Source organism: Saimiri boliviensis, chromosome 1, assembly GCF_048565385.1.
Source record: "Saimiri boliviensis isolate mSaiBol1 chromosome 1, mSaiBol1.pri, whole genome shotgun sequence".
NCBI lineage: Eukaryota > Metazoa > Chordata > Mammalia > Primates > Cebidae > Saimiri > Saimiri boliviensis.
In genome coordinates, this window is record NC_133449.1 from 295208449 (window position 1) to 295232684 (window position 24236).

A 24236-nucleotide genomic window follows, 5' to 3' on the forward strand; every position below is an offset into this window, starting at 1 on the left:
TGGTTTCCAAAGTTTATTAAAAATCAAAGAATAGAAAAACTTTACATAAAAATATGTCAATTTTAGCTTCCATATTGTTGTCCACACACAAAAAAATCGAAACATGATATCTTTTTGTCAAACCTGTAGCACGCGACCACAGTGGTAGCCAGGCCAATTCATTTGCTTCACCATGACGGAAATGGAACGTGGTACCTGGGTCTATGAATCGAGCTTTAAAATGCACACCCCACGGGACACTCCCCGCCGGCCCCGCAGGGGTTGCCGTATTGTGGGTTTACAGTCAATATTGCTAATGTGTAGAGATTAGTACAGGCCTACAGATCAGTTTTATAAATATTCTTTATCAATAGGTTCACAATTTAAATATTTTAAATATTTTTGATAACTTTCGGTCATCGAGAACTGCAGACGCAGTGTGCTACTCTATTCTGGAATGCCGCCTAGGGAACCTGCAGTCGCAGCTGACAGCTCCAATGACAGAGTGAGCCAGTCCTGCTTCAAAAGGGCAGACCGCAGACATCTGAAAGCTTGTCCTTGCTGGGCGTCCATCACATTCAGAGATCAATCTAGAACTCCCACTGCTGCACATCCATCAGGTGTCATGGTAAGAAGTATCTTGTCTCGACATTCTCCACTAGTGGACTTCAAAGACCAACCTACCTGTAGTGTTTAGCAAGACCAGACCCCCGTTTTACAAGCAGGAAGTCAGATGGCCTACAAGATGCAACCAACTCCCAGGACAACTGTGGTACTCCACAAACTCAGGGTTAGGCAGGATGGATATATTCTTGTTCAAAAAAAGGTAACAAAGACAGTGGTTGTTGTGGCAGAATACACTTGCATAGTATACCTGTATGCTTCTGACGTCGGGTGCCAGCAGTCCGGCCCCAACACTGGGCTGTGCTCTCCTGCAACACGATCCATGAAAACACTCGCCACGGCGCACTGGGCAGCTGAAGCAGTTCTCCTAGATTTGCTCTTAACAGAACGAATGGATACGCTACAGATTCCTCAACGGAATCAACAGAATTCCTTTCTCCACATTCCTAAAACTGGGTACCATGGTCCGCAATAATAAGTCACCAGACCCATCATCACAGGCTATGTCACTAAAACTGACCGAAGCATTTTCCAGTTCACGTTTTCCTAAAGATTTTATGTTGTGACAACCCTTCTCTCCTTAGAAAGTTATACTTCTGGCACTTGAAATGCTGGATTTGTTGTCCAGTTTAAAAGAACTGAAAACCAAAACATTAAAACTCTGTGGTCAGAGCAAGACAACGGCCTGAGGCCCAACAGCAGGGCCACGGGCAGTCGTCAGGCGACTCCGGAGCCAGCCCTTCGGAAAACCACCAGGGCGCCCTGGCTCCTTCCCTCACTTCCGACCAAAAGAAAAGACATCAAAATAAAACCCTAAACCCCTCATCAAGGTGTTTGTAACGATGCTCGTCAGACAACCAGCCGACACGATGACCCAACTTAGAAAATGCAGCTCGGGAAAGGACCTAAGCTTGTTTAAAAAAAATTCCCTCCTCCCTTAAATATAACTTATGTGAAAATATGAAATTAAATAAAAAATATCTGAGTTATTGCACAAATCATAAGTTTTCAATATTTACATAGAAAAACAGTTCTGAAATTTCAAACAAAACGTGAGGGCAGTAAAACAATGACCTCCCAAGCCTCTCCGTGGAGGGAAGACACATGAAGGGGGTTTGATCTCCTCTGCTGCTCTGACAAACAGGAAATGAAAATACCAAACGGTGAAGGAACAGACGCGGCTACTGCAAAACCGCAATTGCATGTTCACGCCCCTGCAGTTCCTGAGCCCGGCCTGCCTCGGCACTGAATGAAGAATCCTGGGAAGGCAGAAAACAACGTCCACGTTTAATAAGGCTTCACAGATGAGCACAACGAGCTGTTCTTGAAGATGGACGCGACCACCACACAAAGAAACATGCAGAGTGATCAGCGGCGGGCATGCCGCGAGCCCGGCTGACGTGCGGGGTGCTGGTCTCGGTTCCCCTGCTGGTGGCCGAGGCCGTGGGGCAGTCTGCGGAGGGGTGGGGGAAGCTGGCGTAGCCGGGAGCCATTATCTGCTGAGGCTCACGGGCAGACTGTCCCGCGTGTGTGTGTGTTTTTTCCTCCTCCAGCCGGTGCGGTTATACTGGTGGTGTCCCCTGTTGCCCACAGGGGGCCGCACACCTCCACTACCCACAGAGCTGTAGCCGCCGCCTTGGGTGTGGCCGTGAGAGCCCTTCATGGACAGTTTCATGCCATTGTGCTGCTGGAGAGAGAGAGAGACAGCGGCGTTGGAGCCAGACACAGATACCAGGCACAATCGTCATGTCCTCGGGCAGTGAATTAGGCACCAAGGTGATGTTAGGCAGGGAAAAGGGAGGGACATCTGCCCTCTGGGACTTCCCAACTCTTCCATCTGAGAGAAAAGCATTCTTCCCATTCTGCCACTGACTGAAGGCATGAACCATGTGCCAGGATCGAACCGCCCAAATTCAGTAGAACCTCACTTCTAACTTGTTCTACTTATCCACAGAAGAAAGAAGTTCCCTGGTTGGGTGCTGGTGGCTCACACCTGTAATTCTAGCACTGTGGGCGGCCGAGGCAGGCAGATCACCTGAGGTCAGGAGCACAAGACCAGCCTGGCCAACACGGTGAAACCCCGTCTCCACTAAAAATACAAAAATTAGCTGAGTGTGGAGGTGGGTACCTGTAATTCCAGCTACTTGGGAGGCCAAGGCATGAGAATTGCTTGAACCCGGGAGGCAGAGGTTGCAGCGAGCCAATAGCACACCACTGCACTCCAGCCGGGGGGATAGAGATTCTGTCTCCAAAAAGAAGAAAGAAGAAGGTCACTGTCATGTTCTTCCCCCAACTGTGACCTTCTAGAAACAACCAAGCGAGTCGCACGTGCCAGGGCCTGGCGCTCTCACTCTCAGCAGCTTGTGCCTCGGCAGCACACAAAGTTCATCCCCTGCACTGTAAAGTCCCCAGCCAAGCAGACTGAAGCCTCACGGAAGCCTCAGAGCACGACAAACAGGAGGAGGAGGCAGGGAAAGGAGAGCCAAAATGCCATGAAGGGACCCTTGTGCTAAGTTGTTCTTTCACCCTGAATGTGTATCGAGGATGGATATATCCAAGAAGAAATGTTCTATTACTTAACTCCTAAAAACAATCATCATATGATACAGAGCCAAAGCAGCAAGCCTCAAGAATAGAAAACTTACGGTAAAATAGAGTAGACAAGCACAGGAGGAGCTGAGCAGAGTAAGAAGTGTGGGCATCAGTGAAAACATCAAGCACCCACAGAGTGTAGGGGAATATGAGGCACCATGGAGGCCGACCTGAAGACCCTCGTCATGGCTCTCCCAGTCATTCAGGTGCTTCAGGACTACGGGGACTTAATACGACCCGTTTTCTCCATGCACACAGCTGGACTTGAGAAAAGCCACAGGGCAGGCATGCCAGGGCCCTGCTGAGGCCCAGCACACAGCTCTGCCCACCCTGACACTTGCTCCCACCCCGGGCGGGGATCAGGCAACATGAGAATGACAGCAGCATACATGGGACATCATGGCAAGATCTGCTCTTGGTTTTATCATTTGTTTCTTGAAAACCAAGGTATTTAGCATATAAATGAAGTATACAAATGGGAAAAGAAACATCTTCATTTTGAACCTCATTTTAAAGTTGTTTTATGCTAATCAGTTCAACAGAGGAATTAAGAGATGTTTGTGGCAACCAACTATACATTACATCTTAAAATAATTTAACTTTTTAAAGTTCTGTTTGGAAAGAAAAGCAAACATAAGGCTGAATGACAAGAAAGCCAATTCCATTTTCAAATCATCTCTCTGGAATTCTCTTTGGAGGAGAAAATATTCCGCACCCCCTCTCACGTGGCACCTTGGGCAGGTGACCGCACTGGGACAGAGCCGTACCTTATGATACAGATGAGGGCTGGAGAGCGGGTTGGGGGATGCCGAGGGAAGGGCCGGGGAAGACATGTGGTGGACGGCTTTCAAAGACGCAGTTCCTTCGACACCAGCTTGTCTGCAGGGAACAGGAGCAACCCCTAGGGTCGGTGGAGGTATAGTAAACCTGGTCTAGGAACAAAACAACAGAGACAGCCATGGGTACCCAATCAATCCGAGAAAAACCGTCCATGTTCTAAAGCTCAGCACCACCAAGGACAGCTCGTAAATACCACAGCTGCATGCGGGCTTCATAAAGCAGGCTGTTTGACTATAACCTAACAATATTGTGCTTTGAATTGGAAATATCTTATGTTCTAAAACAGCAATTGCGATATAAAGTATGCCCAGTAATCCAAGTCGTAAAGTTTAAAACTCATTGAAGATCAAACGATTCAAAACATTAGAGTCACCAGAATAACAACTGTCACTCAGATCTCTGTCAAGAGCCCCGTGGTGAATCCCCTACTCACAGGCTGAACCCAGGGATCGGAGCCTGATGGGCCACAGGGCGGTCGGCAGCTCCTTCCCCGTCTGCTCTCTAGGTCCGGGGGGTTTCTATGTCTGCATCCCCTGTTACTGTCAGCAGCAGCCGCGCTAAGGAGAACCCCTTTTCTCAGACTTGCAGCACTGACCTGGCTGCATGTTGGCATCCCATGCATTTACTCCAACAACCTCTGGAGAGCGACTATGGCCAAGTGTCTTCTGAGATACCGATAAACCCTCAGCGTCCCTAGACTCCACACTTGAACCACACATGCAGCCACGGAGTGTGGCTCTGTAGCTCAGCTGCCGCGCTGGGCTCTCAAGACCCCAAGGCTTGTGGGTGGTTAAAACAAACACCTTTGTGACACATGGCTGAGGACGTCAGAGCCAACGTGATGACCATAAAAAGACAAGCGAGTTTATCTGTCGTAGAATTCATTTTCAGAGTGTAAATAATTGCCTCATAATTGTACGCTTATGCAGCAATGAGAGGCTTGTAGGACACATTGCGGTGTCTGGCTGGGCCATGGCCGGCTCTGTTCATCAACTCTGTGGGCCCTTACAGAGCCAGCATTCCAGAAGCTCTGCTAGTTTCAGGGTGGATCCTGTCGGATGTCTTCAGAGTAAGTGCAAAGCTCCAAGAAATGAGTCAAAATACTTTTGTGTGTACCTACATTGTTTTATGCTCAAATTATACCCCACATTTCAGAAAATAGTTTTACTTTGTCAATTAACATGTTAGGTTTCATACCCACACATGTTCAACTGATATGTAATTTGAAGTAGAGACAAAATTTAGTATTTACAAAATTCTCCTTCAGATTTCTAACTTTATCTAAATTTTAAAAACAGACAACATATTCTAACAGAAAAAACCTTAGAAATTATGCCTAATTAAAAACATTTAAAAAGTCTAATAATTTTACATTAAAACTTTTTAAAAGTCTCAACAGTGAGATTCTGAGAGGGGAGTGGGGTAAGTGCCTGGTGCTGCCTGGCACCTGGCTAAGTGGGCCGCAACCGAGTTGCTCTCTCAAGATGACCCAAGATGGTGGTCTCATGCTGGGCAGTGAGGAAACATGCAGGAAGGCAGCTGACCTGGCCCCTGTGAAAAGCCATGGCAGCACTCAAGAACCAAAGTCTCGCTGCTGAAACTGTACATGGCGGATCTCAATACCACAAGAAAGAGAGGATTTCCTAGAACAAGATAGCAATGGCCAATCTACAGAAGACTCGAAAAGCTATTCTTCTAAGTCAAAGTCCACCAGTCTCCTCTAGTGCATATCACAGTTCAGATGCTGTTCCCAGGGGCTGCACCAGGGAAGGCACCAGAGGGCCACGTACCTGATTGTTGGTTGTCATGATCAATGTTCTGGAAGTGGTGGGCTGAGGTTTGCCACTGGGCATTGGCAAGGCGGTGGGTAAGCCGGCCATGAGAGGAGCTGGCGCTTGCAGACTGAACTGGTAAACACTGGGCGTTGTGCAGGGCGGTGTGTCTGAATCCTTGAACCCAGTACAAAAAACAGTAAGAGCTGTCTCACAAAGGTGCACTACTACTTCCTTAAAGCTATGAAAGGAAATGCCTGCATCCAGGCTGGCTATGAAAGGTTATTCAAGTAAGTCTAGATTCTGAACAGGCAGTCCAAATCTAACCAGACTTCCTTCAAGTAATTTCAAAACTGAAAACAAATGTTAAAGGAAATACAGAAGAGATACTTGGATTGTTTAAAAAAAAAAAAAAAAAAAAAAAATCTCCAAATAGATTTTTTTAAACTATTCAAGAAAGCCCACTGTAGTTCAACTGTGAAAAGGATGGCTGCCCTCAACGGCCACATGAGACACAAAGACAGGTTCTCAAGGTTCGTGATGGGGGAAAGGAAGCCTGGTGCAGACAGCACAGGGTGCCCCCCCGACACACACATACACAGTAACAAAACCTGAGCAAAACTATGGGGGAAATTTTAAGCTCGCTGCTATGGACATTTACCAGAGACACAAACTGTCCAACAGACACACGGAGGAGGGGAGGGCACTCACAACATCACTCCCAGAAAGTGAAGACACAGAGGAGGCTGAGGAGCCCGAAGACAGGAGCTGGGGGCTGGAGAGCGACAAAGTCAAGCGCTGGCCATAGGGGGACTCGGGCTCCCGGCTCTGCGTCTGCTCCCCGTTGCAAGTGGCTATTCGCTCTTTGATCTTGATCCTGTTGTCTGTGAAGGGAAACAAAGCCTTGGTTGGTAACGCCCGAGAACTGCGGTGTGGCATCGCCAGGGCAGCATCAGTCATGGGGACTGCTGAGCTGGGAAGGCTGCTAATGTGACCAACAAACCCAACATTAGGTTTTGCTTAATTTTAAAAATTACATTCAATTAGTTACTGGTACACATTAAACATCTTTGTAACAACTTGGGAATATATAAATCGTCTTCAACTGTGAACTTTCTAAAATCTAAATCTAGACCAAGTATTTTTAATGAAAATTTAGCATCCTAATTAGGATGTACTCTAAGTACAAATAAATACACACTGGATTTCAAAGACGTAGTACAAAAAACAGGTATAAAATATCTCAGTAACTTTTATGCTGATTACATGTTGAAATGGTGATATTTTTGAGTTGAATAAAATACATTAAAATTATTTCACCTGTTTCTTTCTCATTTTTGACACAGCCCTAGAAACTCTGAAATTCTATGTGTGGCATGCATTACATTGTTTCTACTGGACAGTGCTGCTCTAGATCTTACCATGTTTTTAATTAATGCTCATCAGAAAAACTAGCTATTTTCTTAATTTGACCAATTTACCACAGAGGAATAAAGAAACACTTCTGCATGAACACACCAGTGAGTGGTTAGGAAGAATATAAATGAATCAATCTCTCACCCAGCCCTGGTGATGGGTGGGCTTTGCTGCCCCACTTCTCTTTGATCCATCTCCGGTAGTCAATCACCTCCTGAGTTACTTTGATGATTCTTCCTAAAGTACTGCAAAGAGACATTGTTGGAGATCAACAGAGTACAACAGGTGTCGGGGAGCTGAGAGCTGCTCCCGAGCACTACCTTACACCCCTAACAGGTCACCTCGCTAGGTGAATGACAGTAGGAAAGCAGCCAAAATACGTTTACAAATACATACGACTTCTAATGATTCAACTCAAGCATACCCTGGGATCGCCGTACATCTACCTACAGAAGACCACTGTGAAACGTAGTTCTAAGTAGGGGAGCGTGGCCTTCCCGCCCACGATGATCACACTGTGCTGACATTTCACTTCCCACTTCCCACTGCACAGGCGAGAATGGAGACATGGTACCAAGACAAGCGCCCTACGTGAGGCCCAGAGCTCCGCCTGAAAACAGCGAACAGACAGCGGCTCAGGAACACACAGAGCTCCAGCACCACCAGCGCCTGCAGCAGCTGCTGAGCCAAGCCTCAAAATCTGTTTATTCCGTTATCCACCATGGAACAGAACTATCGAACCGTTTCCACTTCCACTCTTGACAACGTCACTCTTCCTTCCCATTCCTACCTCATCACCTACCTGCTCCAATCCCACCAACTCCACCACCACAGCATGATCTAAGTCAGAAGTAAACACTTCTGACTACATGTTGGGACTCTAAAAATGCCCCCAAATGTAGAACAAGGGATGAGTGTACATTAAGAGAAGATGGCAGGGACTGGGTGCTCAGATACATTCACGTTTATGATTTGAAGGCTCCCTAGAGAAAAAACATCATGTTCTCAAGTTTTAAAAGCCAGAAATCACCTCCCCAAAACAAAAGACCCTGAAGAAAATGTCAAATCTCCAAAAAAGAAATTTCCAGCTCACGCCTGTAATCCCAACAGGGAGGCGGAGGTGGGAAGATCACCCGAGGTTGCAAGTTCAAGACCAGCCTTGCCAACATGGTGAAACCCTGTTTCTACTAAAAATTCAAAAAAATTAACCGGGCATAGTGGTGGCGCCTGTAATTCCAGCTATTCAGGGGACTGAGGCATGAGAATCGCTTGAACCAGGGAGGTGGAGGTTATAGTTAGCCGAGATGGCACTACTACACTCCAACTCCAGCCTGGGCGACAGAGCAAGACTCTGTTTAAAAAAAAAAAAAAAAAAGGAATTTTCAACTCTCAACCATGGACGAATCCCACACACCATCCCACATTCCTAGAAGGCCTTCCTTCACCAACATTTCCAAATTGTACTGAAATATGACAGAACATCCCTTCATAAATTTCATGGAGGTAAATGACAAGAAAATGGGTAACTACCATCCCACAGGTGCGCTGAGCCAACAGACACGCAACCCATTACCTTTCAGCGTCTCTGTTTGGATAGGACCTGGCCAGCGGCGACACAGCGTGGCTGAGCACTATGTAGGCATAGTCGAAGACCTGCTTCACCTGCATGGCACCATAGGAGCTCCGGCCAACGTCATTCCCTGCAGCAGAAAGGATGTGTCAGACTCTACCCACATGCACACCATCATCCACACATTTCGGATCTTCTCATACAAGTTACTCTGAAGCAGGTCCTCACCAGTGAAACTCTTCCAGATCCTACCAGCAAAGCCCAGATAAGCGAATACCATGGGCACACATGGCAATCGGCACTGGCCAAGTGCCCGGTTAATCACCATGGCACAGGGCAGTCTGTGTGTGCCAAGGGATCTGGTCTGCATCACCATTGCCCACGTGGTCATGGTCCACTCCAAGGAGGCTGCTACCATTCACAGATGGAGCGAGCTCACAAATAGCCAACTCTCCAGGTGGCAGAAACACAAGGAAGCCAAAGGCTACCACTGTGCAGATCAGCAGCACCGACCCAATGCGATCGCGGATCTGAAAATCAGGGGGCCTCACAGTGCCCCAACAGGACAGGGAGAAAGGTCAGCTCACCCTTGAGTTGAGGGCTTCACAACTCAATCAACACTACTGGAACCTGCAGGAAGGAAATCCTTTAGAATGGAACGTGAATGCTCATGTGTGGAAAACTAGGACAGCACATCAAAGGAAGCTGTCACAGAAGTCATCAAGGAAGCCACTCAAGAGCTTAATTTTCGTAAGAAAAGCACTGTTTGGAATTTTAATTTACATAGAACTCATTCTTCACAATCAGGTTAAGTATGAACTTTTTTAAAGGACGTATATTCTAAGTACTGGAATTTTATCTTTTCTAGATTTATCATATCTCAGTGATTATGTGGGTCTTTTGTTTTTTGAGTACTTTTCAGCAGACACTTGAAAACAATGGAAATGTTTCAACAAAAAGATGGGTGAGACACTGCCATACCGTGCTACCAAGAAAACCACTCACGATCCTGCATAAATCACACCATCTACAAACACAAAACACAACAGTTTTCCTTGAGATGATTTTCAGCAAATAAATCTCACATTCCCAGAAGCCATAAAACAAAAATAACCATTAAATCTGAGGGTTTTTAAAAATATGTACAGGAGCTGAATAAAAAAACACAAATGCAAACAACAAACTGGAAAAAATATGACATGTGAGACAAGAAAGGCTTCCCTGACACACGCAGGCCTTGCACACAGCAGGAGAGGGCAGCCAGCGACTGGGCGGACAACACACAGAGCCACACAGAGGAGAAGGCCCAGGGCCATGCACCTGCAGCTGGGCTTTCCACCGCCTATTCTGTCACCTATCACCGATTTTATCACCAACATAAGAATGGTATCTCACCTAACAGATGCTCAATCAACATTCGTGAAATTCATAAATAACAATTATGTTTAACTCACTAATCATTAAAGAAATGTGCATTAAACAGCATAACACATGGTTTTATCAGATAGGCCAAGATTTTAAAAGGCTGTCAACAAAGCAATGGGAACATACATATCCTTAAATACGCCAATGAGAATAAAACCAGGAAGCCTGGTACCCAGCCTTAGACTCTTCCATGCGGCAATCCTCACAACAAAATGCAACCTACACACACAGGAAAGGGTCGAGGGTAAGCATTAAGTCAAAAGCCAAGTGACAAACGTGTCTGTGTCGTGGGATACATTCAACAAGATGGCAATAACACATATGAATATCCATCTAGGGAAAAAGTGGAGAAATACATGTCCAAATGTGAGGAGATGGTGGCATCCGACGTTTTTCTGTATTACATATTTCTGTGAAACAAATGGTTGAGGTGAATATGTAATACTTCTATAACCAGAATAAAAGATTTCCCCTAATTCTGCTTAAATATAGACTGTAAACAGTGGAAAAGACAAAAGCTAATTAGAAGCATTAAATAAGGACTTCTGAAAGTATCATTACTAACTTGTTAGTATAAGAGAAACCTGTATCAAGAGCAAATGAACTGCCCGGGGCTCTCAGGGCCCTGACACAGCCCCGTCACCAGCACACCCCCAAGGCTGGCCTGGCTCCCAGCAATGCAGATGGAGGCACCCTTACCCGGCAGCAGGGGGTCCTCAATGCACAGCATCGACGGTCTGTACCCACTGGTCATGGCTTTCATGATCTCTTCTTTGGCAATATAGGCACCTCCTTCTTTGATTCTAATACCGGTTTTCAAGTAATTAAAATTTCTTCCATAGAGTTCAAAAAATTCTACAAGAAGCATTCCAAGGTTTTCATCAGCTCTCCGGGCATCAATTCTTGGATGCAACTGTAAAAGCAATGCACCCACAAGTTGTATGGATTCGCGGCATGTTCTAAAGAAAAGAGCATGCAACAAAGTCCACTGTCTAGCAGCCTCTTCCAGGAAACACCAGTGAGTGGCACCAACTCATTCACCAGCACCACGAGGAAACCTGAACAGCAGCCTCTTCAATGAGGAGTGTTCAAAAGGAATACAACGACCTAATCTGAATTTTACTGTAGTTTAATTTTTGAAATTGGTAATCCATACAGCAAACTTCCTGCAAACACAGATAACTGATTAACCACAGCTGCCAAATAATGGCAAATAAGGTGATCACATTCTGCAAAGCTTAGTCATCCAGATGGTAGATGTAATTTCAGATTCTCATCATCCTAATTTTGTTATACTGAAGTACAACCAACAGGGGTCAGTGTTAGACCAAACAGTATTGCAGTATCACACAAAACCAGAAAGTGAAAGGACTGATTTCAGCTGTGAACAAGTAATTAGTAGTGTATCATAGTATTTAGAGCAAGCTTCCATCGTGCTTGTCACACCCATCAGCACCACTCTCAGTTCCGGGTCACCCCATCTTCAAAAGCAGGCACTGCGCTTGTTCCCAACTAAACCACTGTCCACCACACCTCTCAGCTGTCCAGACCTGCATGGTCCACACGTCTATTTAAATGAATTAAAACAAATTATTTAAAAATCCAGCCTGTTGCTCTCACCGGCCACAATGCAATACTCAGTAGCCACGTGTGGCGCCTGGCCCCTTACCAGATCGTGAAGAGATGGCCATCACCATCACAGAGAATTGTTATCGTACAGTGCCAACTAGAAAGGGATGGTCAAGGCCACATGACAGAAAGCTCTCAGCGAAGTACAGTGCTTGAAAATATTTATAACACAGAGTGCCAGGAGAAGCTGCAGCTCAAAAGCCTACAAATGTTTTTAGGGTTCAGAAGAATCCTGGAGTTATCTGTATGCTTCCACCACACAAGAGGATTCTGATTCTGGCCTCACCTTTATTCCCTTCCTTATTACTTGTCTTTTAGCCAGAATCACATATCCAAAAGCCTGTCTGGTGCCAGGATGGGCCTCTTCCCCCCATTTAGTCAAGAAACTCAGATGTTGCCACAGTCGCAGTGCTGAGGCAGGATGGGCTCTGGGCACTGGATAAGGCACAGGGATGTGGCAATAAACACAGCAATCCCACCCATGTGGTGGTGGCCTCCTGTGGGGTCACAGGATCACTGAAAGGACCCCGAGCGGGTGGCAGAAGGCCCTGGGCCCAAGCCTGGCACACGGCACATGCATGATCAAAGTATTAAGTAGCAGCTATTACTACAAGGCCACAGAAATAGTTCAAGTCAGGAGTATTATCAGTAAAGAACAGAAGCCATGTTTCGCTCAAAATAATGTCCAAAAACTATGGAAGAAAGGGCCACATGCAAGAGGGGAAAGTGAAGACAGGACAGTGTGACTACAACTATAAAGAAACAAACATAGAATTCCATTTTCACTACTCTTAAAGCATCTCTGCAAAGACAGACCAAGGAAGCTGCGATCATCACAGGTGGTTACCCAGTGGTTCTACTACTATAGCATTCATGACAATGAGAACACTGCCAAATTATGGACATAAACAGCTCGCTAAGCACAATCACAAATGCAATATTAATAGTAAACATGGGGAAATACAGTTATGTAGCTAAATGATATGGGCAAGATTTTGCAAAGAACAGAATTTCTCACTCAAGAAAATGTAAATGGAATAATTACTGTTTCAATTGGAAACAATTTCATGTGTTTAAAAAGTTAAGTAGTTTATCAATACAACACAGCATTCAATAATACTTTTCTTAAACACTTACCGTGGGTTTTCAATTGATAGATTTTCCATGTAACTCAACAAAATAAGGACCATATATAAGTTAAGACAAAATAATGATGTTTCGTCAGTCTGAAAAGGCTCTCTTGTAAATCCTTTTCTCATATGTGGTACTCAACTGTATTCTGAGACAAATTTTTTTCTAAATAAATCACAAACAAGCACCAAGAAATGTTCATTGTTTACCATGAAATGGACATTTCTAAATATAGAGGATTCCTTGGGCTTGAACTGACACTTCCTTGGCACTCTAGACTCATAGAGCCACATGGGCACCCCTGCCCTAACAGTCACACCCAGTACAAAATGAGCTACAAAGGAGCATCCAGAAAGATGCACTGATCAAGAAGGTTTTATGACAAGAATCGGAAAAATCAACCTCTACCAAATTAAAACACAATAGTGCAAGGTGAGCAAAGTCTCAAGAAAGCATACGTACCTGTAGAAAGCTAATGGCCATTAAAATTAGGCTGTATGAGCTAATTCCACCTGTAAAAACTTCATTCAGGTCCCTCTGCAGAAGGAACTGTTTCAATACTAAAATCAAGTAAGGCAGCAATGAATATTTCTGTAAATTTCAAAAGAAAAAGATTTACTGAGTAAATAGCATACTTTCAAAGAGATTTCACATAGCAAATTACACATGACAGAAAGGAACATTTCATCAGTCCTCTTGCCCATCTGAAGGCTTTCAGCCACTCAGTCTCGAACTTTGGTTGGGGGATGCTAAGAATTAATTTCCTGAGGGATTTATGAAAATCGAGACTGTGGCACCCTCCCCAGGATACCACTCAACAGGAGTGCAGCCCCGCCATGAAGAAAGGCGCGCAGGCACAAAGCAGCTCAGGGAGTGACCAGCGTGTTCACTCAAGTATTTATGCGCTGGCTATGCAGGCTGTGAGGACAGTGCGGGCCTCTCGAGCAGGCCAGCGGAGTGAGGGTGCCAATCAGAGTGGCAGCTACTGCTGTTCACGTTGTGCTGGGGGCAGGCATGCTCATTCAGCCCAGATGACAAGAGGGAAAGAGGGAACCTGCAGGGCAAGGCCCCTGAAAATGGAACAAGACAGGACCAGAATGCGGGGGGTGGGCCTGACCCTGCGAAGGACTGTGTGGCCTTTACTGTAACAGGATTTGCCCTGCTAAGGCCCGTACAGTCTCTATAGTAACAGAGGTCACGACCACCCAGGTGTACGTCTGCCCTGCTAAGGACTGCACAGCCTCTACTGTAACAGGAGTCACGACCCCCGCTTAAAACCATGCACCTGGTCAGATTCCCAAATATGTCAGCTCAACCAAGTCTCTCTGCCCATCCTCAGGCACTGAGACAACCCGAAGTGAGTGCCACATCATAATTTACCAACTTCCAATGGACACTTGGGCAAAACCTGCAAATGAGGCACACTGAGCTAGAAGCAAAGTCTCTTTTTAATAACTAGAAAGAATGTTTTAACAAAGCTCTCTAAAATAATTGTCAACTTTATAAAATGGTTACTCAAAACAAGCAAAGTTTAAAAACAGCTATTTCAACGTATCTCTAGAAACAATACTGTAGGAGAAATAATTTCAGTGTAGGCTGTATTATGAAAGACTCCCGTGTGCAGCTGAAAGCTGTAAGCATCTGTAAGAGCAAGGCCGCCGCGCGTAAGCACTCCAGTCCTGCACTCTCACCACGCTGGGCCACCAAGCACAGTACCTTCATGTAATTCTTGATGAACTCCGCTGCCCGGACGCCCGTCTCCATGTTAAAGCTGATGTCAACTTTCACTTCAGTCTCCTGATCTGTGAGCTTTATTATTGGTACCTGTAAATATTTCATTTTAAAAAATGCTTTAATATGCAGGACTCTCCACAGTCGGGCATGAAAATGCTGCCAAAGCTGTACAGAGATGTGGGGCTTTTCCTTAGTAATGAAAGAGGATCAGAGACCACGTGTCAGTATCAGCAGTCCCTCACCCAGGACGACCCCCAGGCCCCAGCCCATCAAAGCCAGGGCCCACGTTCTGCCCAGCCCCTGCAGCCCTGGATTGGCACCAGAGAGGGGAGGTGAGGGAGCCAACAGGGAACAGGAGTCTGAGTCCCTGCCACACGCACCCTGTGTGCTAGGGTGGGGAGAGGTGCTTGGCCGCCCACTTCTATTTGGTAGAATTTTTGAAATCATTCAATGTAACTTCAAAGCCATTTTTTAAACTGTGTGTTATACTGTTATTATTTCTCCAAACAGTTCTACTTTGAGTTTTCACTCTTTAAGACAATTTTACTAAAAAAAATTTTTCCCCTGAAAAATTCAGCAAATAAAAGGCTCAATACTCTCTCAACAACAAGCTGTCACCAAAAGGTGCTTAAAAGCTGCTCCAGCAACTGTCCAAACACACTCACACCCCACCCTCCAACCCACCACTAAAACTGTGTTCTTCCAGAAGATAAAGGCAATGTTTCCTTCAGCCTTAAAAAATTAAAAAAGGAGTTTCTTTAACCAAAACAATCAGGGTCTAATGAAAGGTTTAAATGCTAATGTGAAAGGCAACGCAGGGACAGTGCATTCAGTACACACCTATTCTGGGCTTTAAAGTCTACACTTGCGGGCAAACAACAAGGACTCAGCGTGCGAGGGCAGGCCAGTGGGGCCAGAGTCACCTGGACACTACCCCGACCACCAGGCAGGGTAAGCCCTGAGGCCAGTACGTTCTAAGAAGGCAGAGAAACAAAATACATTCCCAAAGGACTCATCAGAAACTGCTTTGGAAGAAGCCAACACTCGATGGCTATGCCTTCCCCGACACCCAGAGTTCAAGAAGCAGTTTCCTTTTCGTCTCATGGACTCCTCCCCACAATGGCTCCTGGCACTCTCCTGCCCTACACTTGTACACACTCACTGACAGGAACCCCAAATCCTGGAGATGGGAATAACTCTGTAACATTCAGTTTGGAGTTACTGTTTGCAACAGACAAGCTTTCTCCTTAAACATAGCCCTCCCCCTGGACTCTTGTGCCCATGACAGGCCTGGGAAAGGAGCAGTGGCAGGCTCCAGGCTCTCCCAACAATCTACACTGGACCTCAGGCAACAGAGGAAAAGGTACTTAGTAGCCAACACACCACAGTAATGAGGTCACTGGGACTCAGCAGTTACAGCAACAACTGCTCAATCTACTGTGTGCCCTCAGGACAGCCAGACCTCAGCTCCCCTACTCCAAAGGTCACCTGTGAGTATTCCCACCCACCTCCCAGCTGCCCCCGGGCACACACAGAGGAGCAGACAGCAGTGGCCTGGGCTAAACACAGCTGCTGCCTCGCACTGCCAACAACCCACCTTGGGCTACCTCACCTCTTTACACCTCAGTTTCCTCACCTGTAAAATGAGAACAGCATCAGTGTCTGCTGAAGAGAGTGGCTGGGAAAGCTAAGTGCAACAAGGCCTGTAAGCATTTGAGAAAGTGGCCAGCCAGAGCTTGTCTCGGGCTAACGAGAAGAGCCAACAGCCTCCTCTGGAACCTGGGCCTGGAGGGGGCCTCTGGTGTTGCCTGCTCACTCCGGCCCACATGACAGTGATGTGGGCACACGTACTTCGTTAACTTTCACCAAAAGGTGCACCTGGTATGTGTGCACTTTTCAGTGTATATATCACGTTTTAAAACTCTCCCCCAGCCCCAATCAAAAGCACCTGATAATGAGAAAACCTGAATGTCCCCTCCCCTAACACCACACAGGCAGGAAGCTCCTGCCTTAACTTACACTCTGCTGAACACTATGAGGATGTAAATCACGCACCACTTAAGCTGAAACACAAATTTTAAAATGAAATGCTAGCTGGTAGCACAGGTGAGCCAAGAACTGTCATACAACAGGCAAGCACCTCACAGTCCCTGAGGGGCTTATCACCTTGGACTGACATAAACGTTAACAAGTACACACCAGAAACAGTTTCATCTTCAAACTTCCCCCAAAGATAAGAGACTTATCATATATGTACATTTTTTGGAACAACAAAAGGAACCGCTAAGTTGTTTCTCTTGAATGTAACTTAGCAAACGGGAATCACAGAAACCATGGTTTAGTCATTGAGCCACACACTCCAAACTGGGCAGCACCTGAATGTCAGTGTCCCGTTTCAGATATTCATCCTAACACAAGTAGACACAATCATGTCTTTTCATTCCAAGCACAGTTTAATGGGCTCACAATCCTAAAAGTTCAGACTGTCACTAAACAAGTTCTCAGTTGGTGATCATGACTATAAAACAAAAACATAACACACCTGTCTATGCCAGAAGTAGATTAATCTTCAGAACTGTAGCCAATAACTGTGTGAAATACCACAAGCTCATGACGCGGCACATCCTGCGGCCACCTGGGCTGTGACATCCTGCGCCTCCTGCTGGGTGGAGGGGCTGAAGCCAGGTACTCACCGTAGCCTTGTCAAGGACTTTGATGGAACACGGCTCAGCCACGTTGTGCTTCCGCAGGGCTTGCTCCAGCAGCTGTAAAGGAGGACGCTCCCATTTCCCGAAGACCACCAGGTCTATGTCACTGACAGAAGAAAATGCACGTCAGCCAATGCTCCCCTCGCAACAGCCACACACTCGTGTGGGGAGGATACGCACCAAGGCACGTGTGCCTGCATCTCCCCCAAATGCCAAGGCACGTGTGCCTGCATCTCCCCCAAATGCCAAGGCACGTGTGCCTGCATCTCCCCCAAATGCCAAGGCACGTGTGCCTGCATCTCCCCCAAATGCCAAGGCACGTGTGCCTGCATCTCCCCCAAATGCCAAGGCACGTGTGCCTGCATCTCCCCCAAATGCCAAGGCACAATCTCGCTAGGCTACAGCCCTAAGGAGGTGAAATGCAGTTCATGACCTACAGGAGGACTTCCATAAGTACAGAATAAGATGGAAAGCAAGATTAAATTATTCGACCAACAGCGCTAGGTGGGTGAGGGAATTCAGAGGAAAATGTCTGCCCCCACACCAGGCTGAAGCCCCGCTCTCCAAGTAGCTACGCTGGCACTACCTACACTGGATCATTCCTGTGGGCCCTGAACCTGTTCAATTACCCACTGTCCCTACCAACGTCAACCCCCAAATCCTGAGAGTATAGCCTCTTCGGCCTTCAAACGCTAACTAGCAGTGGGTTAACAGAAGTTAAACTTTTAATTAAGAGACAGTGCACAGGAAATTTATTTGGATATCAAGAATCCTTAATGAGAAAATACTATCATTTTCCTATCAGGTAAAAATCCCTAGAAAATACTGTTTAAACAGATTTTCGCTTGAATCTTCATTAAAACCTAAGATCAATTTTTCAAACACATGTTCTAAAGTATCAGCGGAATGTTTTCTATTGCGTTGGCTTCCCACAGTCCCCCCACTTGTCTTCTTCACGTTTCCAGCATCCAGCATTTTTGCACCCCAACAAATTAAGTGTGAGAGAAAAAATGCAAAGCAACGAATTCATCATAACACTAAATTAAATCTTACTTTCTGCCAATTTTCCCTCTGTAACCACAGTCTTTTCTTTTAGCTGGCATTTCTAACCTTAGACTCAATTACAAAGAATCTATTTGTAGCCCTTAATATTGCACAGATACATCCCAGCCCCCAAATAAGGACACACACTAGCCCATCCCCTGCAGCTGGGTACTCACCTAGTTGGAAGATAGAGACCTGTACTAAAGCTGCCAAATATCTGTACCTGAAAAAAAGAGTGATTGCATTAAAGTGTATACCACAATACAAGCAGTCACACTACCATTATTTCTTACGAAAAGAAAGCTCTCACTATACCCTTGGGTAAAAAATAAAACCACCTTGGAAACTGACAGAGGGGACCGCATAACAATCAGAAAATTCCCTTTAAGTTAAAGACATGCCCCAAAAAGGAATGTTTTAAAACTCAAAATTAAATTAAGAGGTGAAACAAGTTTTGTCCTCAGCCTATAACCCCCCAAAGCTGAGGACTTTTCAGAGCTAGCTTCAAACCCTGCAACCTCTTCTTAAACCCACAGCTAAGAGGCGGAGCAGGGCTTTGTCCTAGGGCTCTGAAGTTTAAAGCCAAACATATGTATCATTTTTAAAAAGGAGAAGAAACTGGGTTGTCCTTGCCCACTACCCACCAAGAGCAAGCATGCCCCTCACAGCTGGGGCAGTGCCAGCCTCACTGGTCCACTGAGCCCAGCCCCGGGGGCAGGCTTCACGCCACCTGCAGCAAGCATTCCAGAAGGTCCCACTCCACATGTCAGAAAGCACTTGTTCCTGCACTGTAAGAGTGGCGTGTGACAGTTTTACAAAAATAAACACATTATATGCTACCATGCGTGGTGGAAGGAGGGAAGCAGGAGTAGGGGACAGGGTGAAATTTCTAAATTTAAGAGAAACAATCACTTTATCCCCCCACTCCACCCCACCCCCAAAACAAATCCCTTAGCCGATGGTCCTCGCACTTGAGTATACACCAGTGCATCACACAGATGGCCGGGCCACCTCAGGTGTCTGAGGCAGCAGCTGCAGGTGGCCCAGGAGCTATGCATTCCTGGTATTCCAGGCCACGCTGGCCTTCTCAAACCACACCTGAGGAACTGCTGCCTTGGGCCAACGAGAAACAGGTCTGTGTGGACCCAGCCTACACATCATAACCACAAGGCATTTACATTTACTTGCAGGTGACATGCAGCATAGAACCCCAAAAAACATACTCACGTCAGCCGTTGGCCATAGGTCTTTAACCACAGTTTCAATCCGTTTCACCACCTCTCTTCTCATCGCTGCTTCTTCAGGACAAGGGGACATGAAGTTATAAAAGTCAATTATTTCCTCATGTAGTCTAATGGACAAAAGAGAAAACATACTAGAGTTACAATGAAACTTCACATTTCCTGTTTTTACATCAGGATAACACTCAAACATATTCCTGACCACTTACATTCAGTTTCATTTCTCCGCTGAAAGTATAAAATGAAACGAAAACTCAGTCCAACAAAATTACACAGTATGACTTAGCACCAGTAAACAACTGAATTTTGTCAATACCAAACATTAATAAATTTACAACTGGCCTTTAAAGACTTATCCGAAAAAAATCACCTTAGGGACTTTACATGGAAAAAATGAGAGAATTCCATCCAGGAAGTGTGAAAGCAGCTTTCTCATGAATGTGGCACAGTCGGGCACAGTTCTGAGGGCGGGACCCAGCTCCAGTGTTGCGCCAAGGCCCCACTGGCACCTCCCTGAGTGCCTCACACTAAGGAGCATGGAAGGGCCTGAGACGGGCCAAGATATGGGGAAGGAAGGAACACGCCAACAGGAAAAAAGGCACGTGAGTCCTCAGGGTCCCAGCAGCCCAGGTCTGCCCAAGCTACCTGGTGACCATCCACTAAATCCAAGTTTCATCCACCACAGTCTCAGCAGAGAGAAACAGGATCCCTGGGGGTAGAAAGCTGATCTAATTCAGTACTCAAGTATTTTCTCCTTAAGAGACCAACAAGGAGGTTAACACCCAAATGCTTGTGGGACCCGAGTAAGTAGGGCCTCTCTCTCTTAACCAAGCTCCAAAGCAGTGTTTTCAAGCACCAGGAGCACGGCCTGGAAGACGCCTCATGCCACCACCTCAAAGGTGCTGATCTCCTTTCACCCCGGGGGCTCTAAGAGCTGAGGTCAGCCCTGTGGCCAGTGGCACCAGGCTGTCAGGAGTTAAGGCCAAGGCCTACACCAATGACTGTGGAAAAGGTGCCCTCATTCTCTTTTAAGGGATTAATTAAAGATGGAGAGAGAGGAAGGCAAATTATCCAATCCTAGGAATTATAACAAACCAAACTGGCCTGCTTCCATTCTAAGAATCCTAGGAATTCCAACGAGTCAAATTCATCTACTTCCATTCTAAGTGTGATTAATAAAGCAACAGCAGAAGACAAAACAGGGCCAGCCAACAGCTGGCAAAGTGGAAGCATGCAGCGCCTCTTACATGAACTCCCAGTGGTGAGTCCAAAGGTGAGTGGCCCCACATCTGCCTACGGTTCGGCTCTTATGTAAGGTTAATTTCAACTGTCTCTCACCTGGAGTACTGCCGCTTCCCACCCCGCCAAAAAAAGTCATGTGGAATAAGCATTCCAAACCATCTAGAGAGGGTTTAAGGCTAGGCTACAAGCACACACGAGATTTCAGTAGCAGTAAATACCTGCTGAGCACCCTTGCTCACGAAGCACCTGCAAATCAGGCTATCCCTGGAGCCTAATTTTATCTATCACATTTAATTTTTAAAAAATAAGAAAAAACCTCATCCCAAGCATGATCCCAATTCAGCCAGCCACCAGTCCAGCTGTTAATGAATCCTAAAAGGATCATGTAACATTAAAATAATTTTTCCAAACTGATCAAACTACAAGAACTTGGAAGTAAAGCTTCTATTTTTTCAACAATTACTGACCACCAACTACATACTAGGCATTTAACTATCTTTTCTACCAGCTCAGTAGGCCTCTTTAAAGCCTGAGGTGTTACCTAAAATTTCCTACCACTTAGTAAAGTAAGCAGGACTAGATATGCCAAGTTAGCACATTAACATCCACCCCAGGGAAGAGCCACAGGCCAGCCTGTCTCAAGAGTGTCTGGGTGGACCCCTTCACCTTCACCAGTCACTATCATGGTCACTGCAGAGCTGGTGGCAGTTGTTGGGGCTGGTGGGTAGAGGTACAAGGAGGGTGGAGACAGCACTGGGCTATCCATGAGAACAGCACTGGGAAGTCTGTCCACCTAAACCACTACGCCACGTGGCCTCCTGCATCTTGCAGTCCTGTTCTGAGGATAATAACAGGAATAGGGAAATTTAGAGCGATTCTAATAAAGACGTGGGCTTGAAATTATTAAATAGTTGGCCCAAAGTCATGGAAGAAAGCCAAAGCTAGCATGCTAAAACTCTATCCACATCCCCCAAATTTAACTTATTAAAGCATACTGTAAACAAGGCATTCCAATTTGTCAAAATATCACTCCAGGTTTCTACCTGCAGAGTAGAATGTATTGTCAACTTCAGGCTGTACCTGAAGTAACAGTAACAGTAAATAGGTTTTAGGACCTGTACAGCCACATTCTACACCTTCAGAGGCATCCCCTACTATTAAGACATGCTCCACCCTCCAGGAAAGGACGAGCAGGGAGGTAACACCTGCTGCAGTCTGCCTCAGACACACAAAATCTGTGTTAACACAGTATCTGTTTTTGTCAAATGTCTGTTCACTCACAGATGTAAGAGTGGGTGCCTAGGTATTCCTCCCCCAAATCAGGAGAGATGAATGACAAAGTGTTGCCTGCCCATGCTCTTAGCAGAAGTGGTACTCAGGGAACACAGTCTCTAGACCTTGGCATTGTGTCCAAACAATAAGACACATTAATAGCCACACCTGTCTGAAATCTGTAACAAAATGGAACTAAAAGTGAGCAACTGCTGTAACAAATATTAGATAATAAGAGCCAAGAATATTTTTGTTTTGCCTTCTCAGAACAGAAGCGACACTGCGGAGGGACCAACCCAGCCATGCCTCTTAGATGAGGGAGTCGTACAAGAAGGCCCGGCGAAGCGCCCTACAGCCCTTCTTCCAAGACAGCGGGGACCAGCCAGGTGCCACATGACTCTAGAACTGCCCACAAGGAGGAATGGGAGCCTGATGATGGCCTCAGGGCATTGCCAATCGTCATCATAACGACCTCTGGGCTGACCAGAAAAGCTCCCAGGCTGCCTTCTGGTTGGCTCTTTGTGAGGCCCTCAGAGGGCGATGGGTGGGGGCCAGGTGGAACCCTGACCAAGCTGAGAATAAGTGCACAGTTAAGAGCTGCCCAGCCAAACCTACCCACATGAGGACACCGCCCTGCCGTGCCCACCCAGTGGCCTCCCAGTCCCTCAGCCTCCCTGCAGCCAGACAATTCTGGAGGCCATTTGTGGACGGACCCAACTGTTCATTGCTCCATCTCCAGTGCCCAGAATAGCACTTGCTGTGCATGGAATAAATTCATCAAGTTTTGCTAAGGTATTTTGCTGACCTTGTTGTCACTGCTCATGTGCATTCTCTTAAGATAACATCTAAAATTAACATTCTGAAAATATTTTACCTCTGCACTGAATAACTTGATTTGTTAGCAGAAACCACTTAAATGGCCAACTATCCATCCCTTTAAAAGTAACAACAGTCACTAAGTATTCTGGATGATCTCATTCAATACTAACATTGCCAGGACTTTTCACTGTCTGAGGAAGCTGCAGACATACCTTCACAGATAAACTCTGCTAACCACAGGCCACGCCGCCAGTGTCGGCTACAACACACCTCCTTTACTCATCTATGACTTCAAATACTCAATACACCCACTGGTTCAATTCTCCAAAAGTCTGCTGCAGAAGTATTATCAATGAAAACTTTTAATCATTTCTACTCAACAAAATAGAGTAAATTTATTCTTATGTTCTGACATACCAAACCTCCAGGGAATTTACAGCTGGCAAGACGTCTACATAAAACCACATGAAAGTCTCGCATCCACAGAGCAGTCACCAATACCTTTTAGAGTCAATTTCAGTTCTGCTCACTAGTGTTCAGTCTCCAAATGGAAGAAAGTTCTATGCACTGACCATCAAACAATAAACCCCTCTACAGTGGATCAGAGGTGGCATATCAAAGCCAGTAGGACACAGTGACAAACTTAGGCAGCTCCAGGGCCCTGCTGCCCCCAAGGCACGCCATCAGTCCCCTCCCCAAGGGAAAGGCTGGCAACACCTCGGGAAGCAGTGTCAACCAAAAGGCGGCCTGACAATCCTCCCTGCAGCCTCAGGCGCCAGTGAGACCTGGGAAGTGCCCAGGAGGACTTTCTCAGGCGGTTTTTTGGGGAAGGAGATCGCACATAGCCTTCTGGCCTTGCCCCCTACTCCTGACACATTAGGCTGCTGCTCTCCAGCTGCGGGCTGCTAGTGGCCCCAGAAACTCCTGTATGATACAAATCTCATTCTCAGCTGAGGAGCTAAACAGACAAACTGAGGTGGGGCCAAAGGACACAACGCCTGGAACACTGCACCCAGAACCGGGAGCAAAGCTTTCAACTGCTCCATGGTGGTGACTTTCAGCCTCATCTTAGACTTAGTCACCATTTGGAGTTGGCTGTGGTGTAGAAAAGGAGCGGGATCTATGAAGGAAGCAAGCCTCTGACGCTTGTCTCCATGAAGGGGAATCCTGGGACACTGGCAAGCCTCCTGCCCCACAC

At 46.2% G+C, this 24236-nt stretch overlaps 1 protein-coding gene across 2 annotated transcripts in view; it reads right to left on the minus strand.

The window, feature by feature from the left end:
• Nucleotides 1-24236, minus strand: part of TENT4A (terminal nucleotidyltransferase 4A) — a 43377-nt gene continuing 19141 nt past the window's right edge. Inside the window, exons 2-13 of one of the 2 annotated variants that reach the window (XM_010343060.3) lie at nucleotides 19692-19815; nucleotides 18641-18687; nucleotides 17406-17526; nucleotides 14695-14802; nucleotides 13441-13569; nucleotides 10918-11131; nucleotides 8797-8923; nucleotides 7368-7468; nucleotides 6519-6691; nucleotides 5826-5984; nucleotides 3963-4127; nucleotides 1-2287 (exon numbers count right to left, since the gene is read on the minus strand). In XM_010343060.3, the coding sequence (XP_010341362.2) occupies nucleotides 2096-2287; nucleotides 3963-4127; nucleotides 5826-5984; nucleotides 6519-6691; nucleotides 7368-7468; nucleotides 8797-8923; nucleotides 10918-11131; nucleotides 13441-13569; nucleotides 14695-14802; nucleotides 17406-17526; nucleotides 18641-18687; nucleotides 19692-19815 (1660 nt within the window). In that variant the 3' untranslated portion in view covers nucleotides 1-2095. Of the gene's footprint in view, nucleotides 2291-3962; nucleotides 4128-5825; nucleotides 5985-6518; nucleotides 6692-7367; nucleotides 7469-8796; nucleotides 8924-10917; nucleotides 11132-13440; nucleotides 13570-14694; nucleotides 14803-17405; nucleotides 17527-18640; nucleotides 18688-19691; nucleotides 19816-24236 lie in introns of both variants that reach the window. The other variant, XM_003932505.4, reaches the window with a different exon arrangement.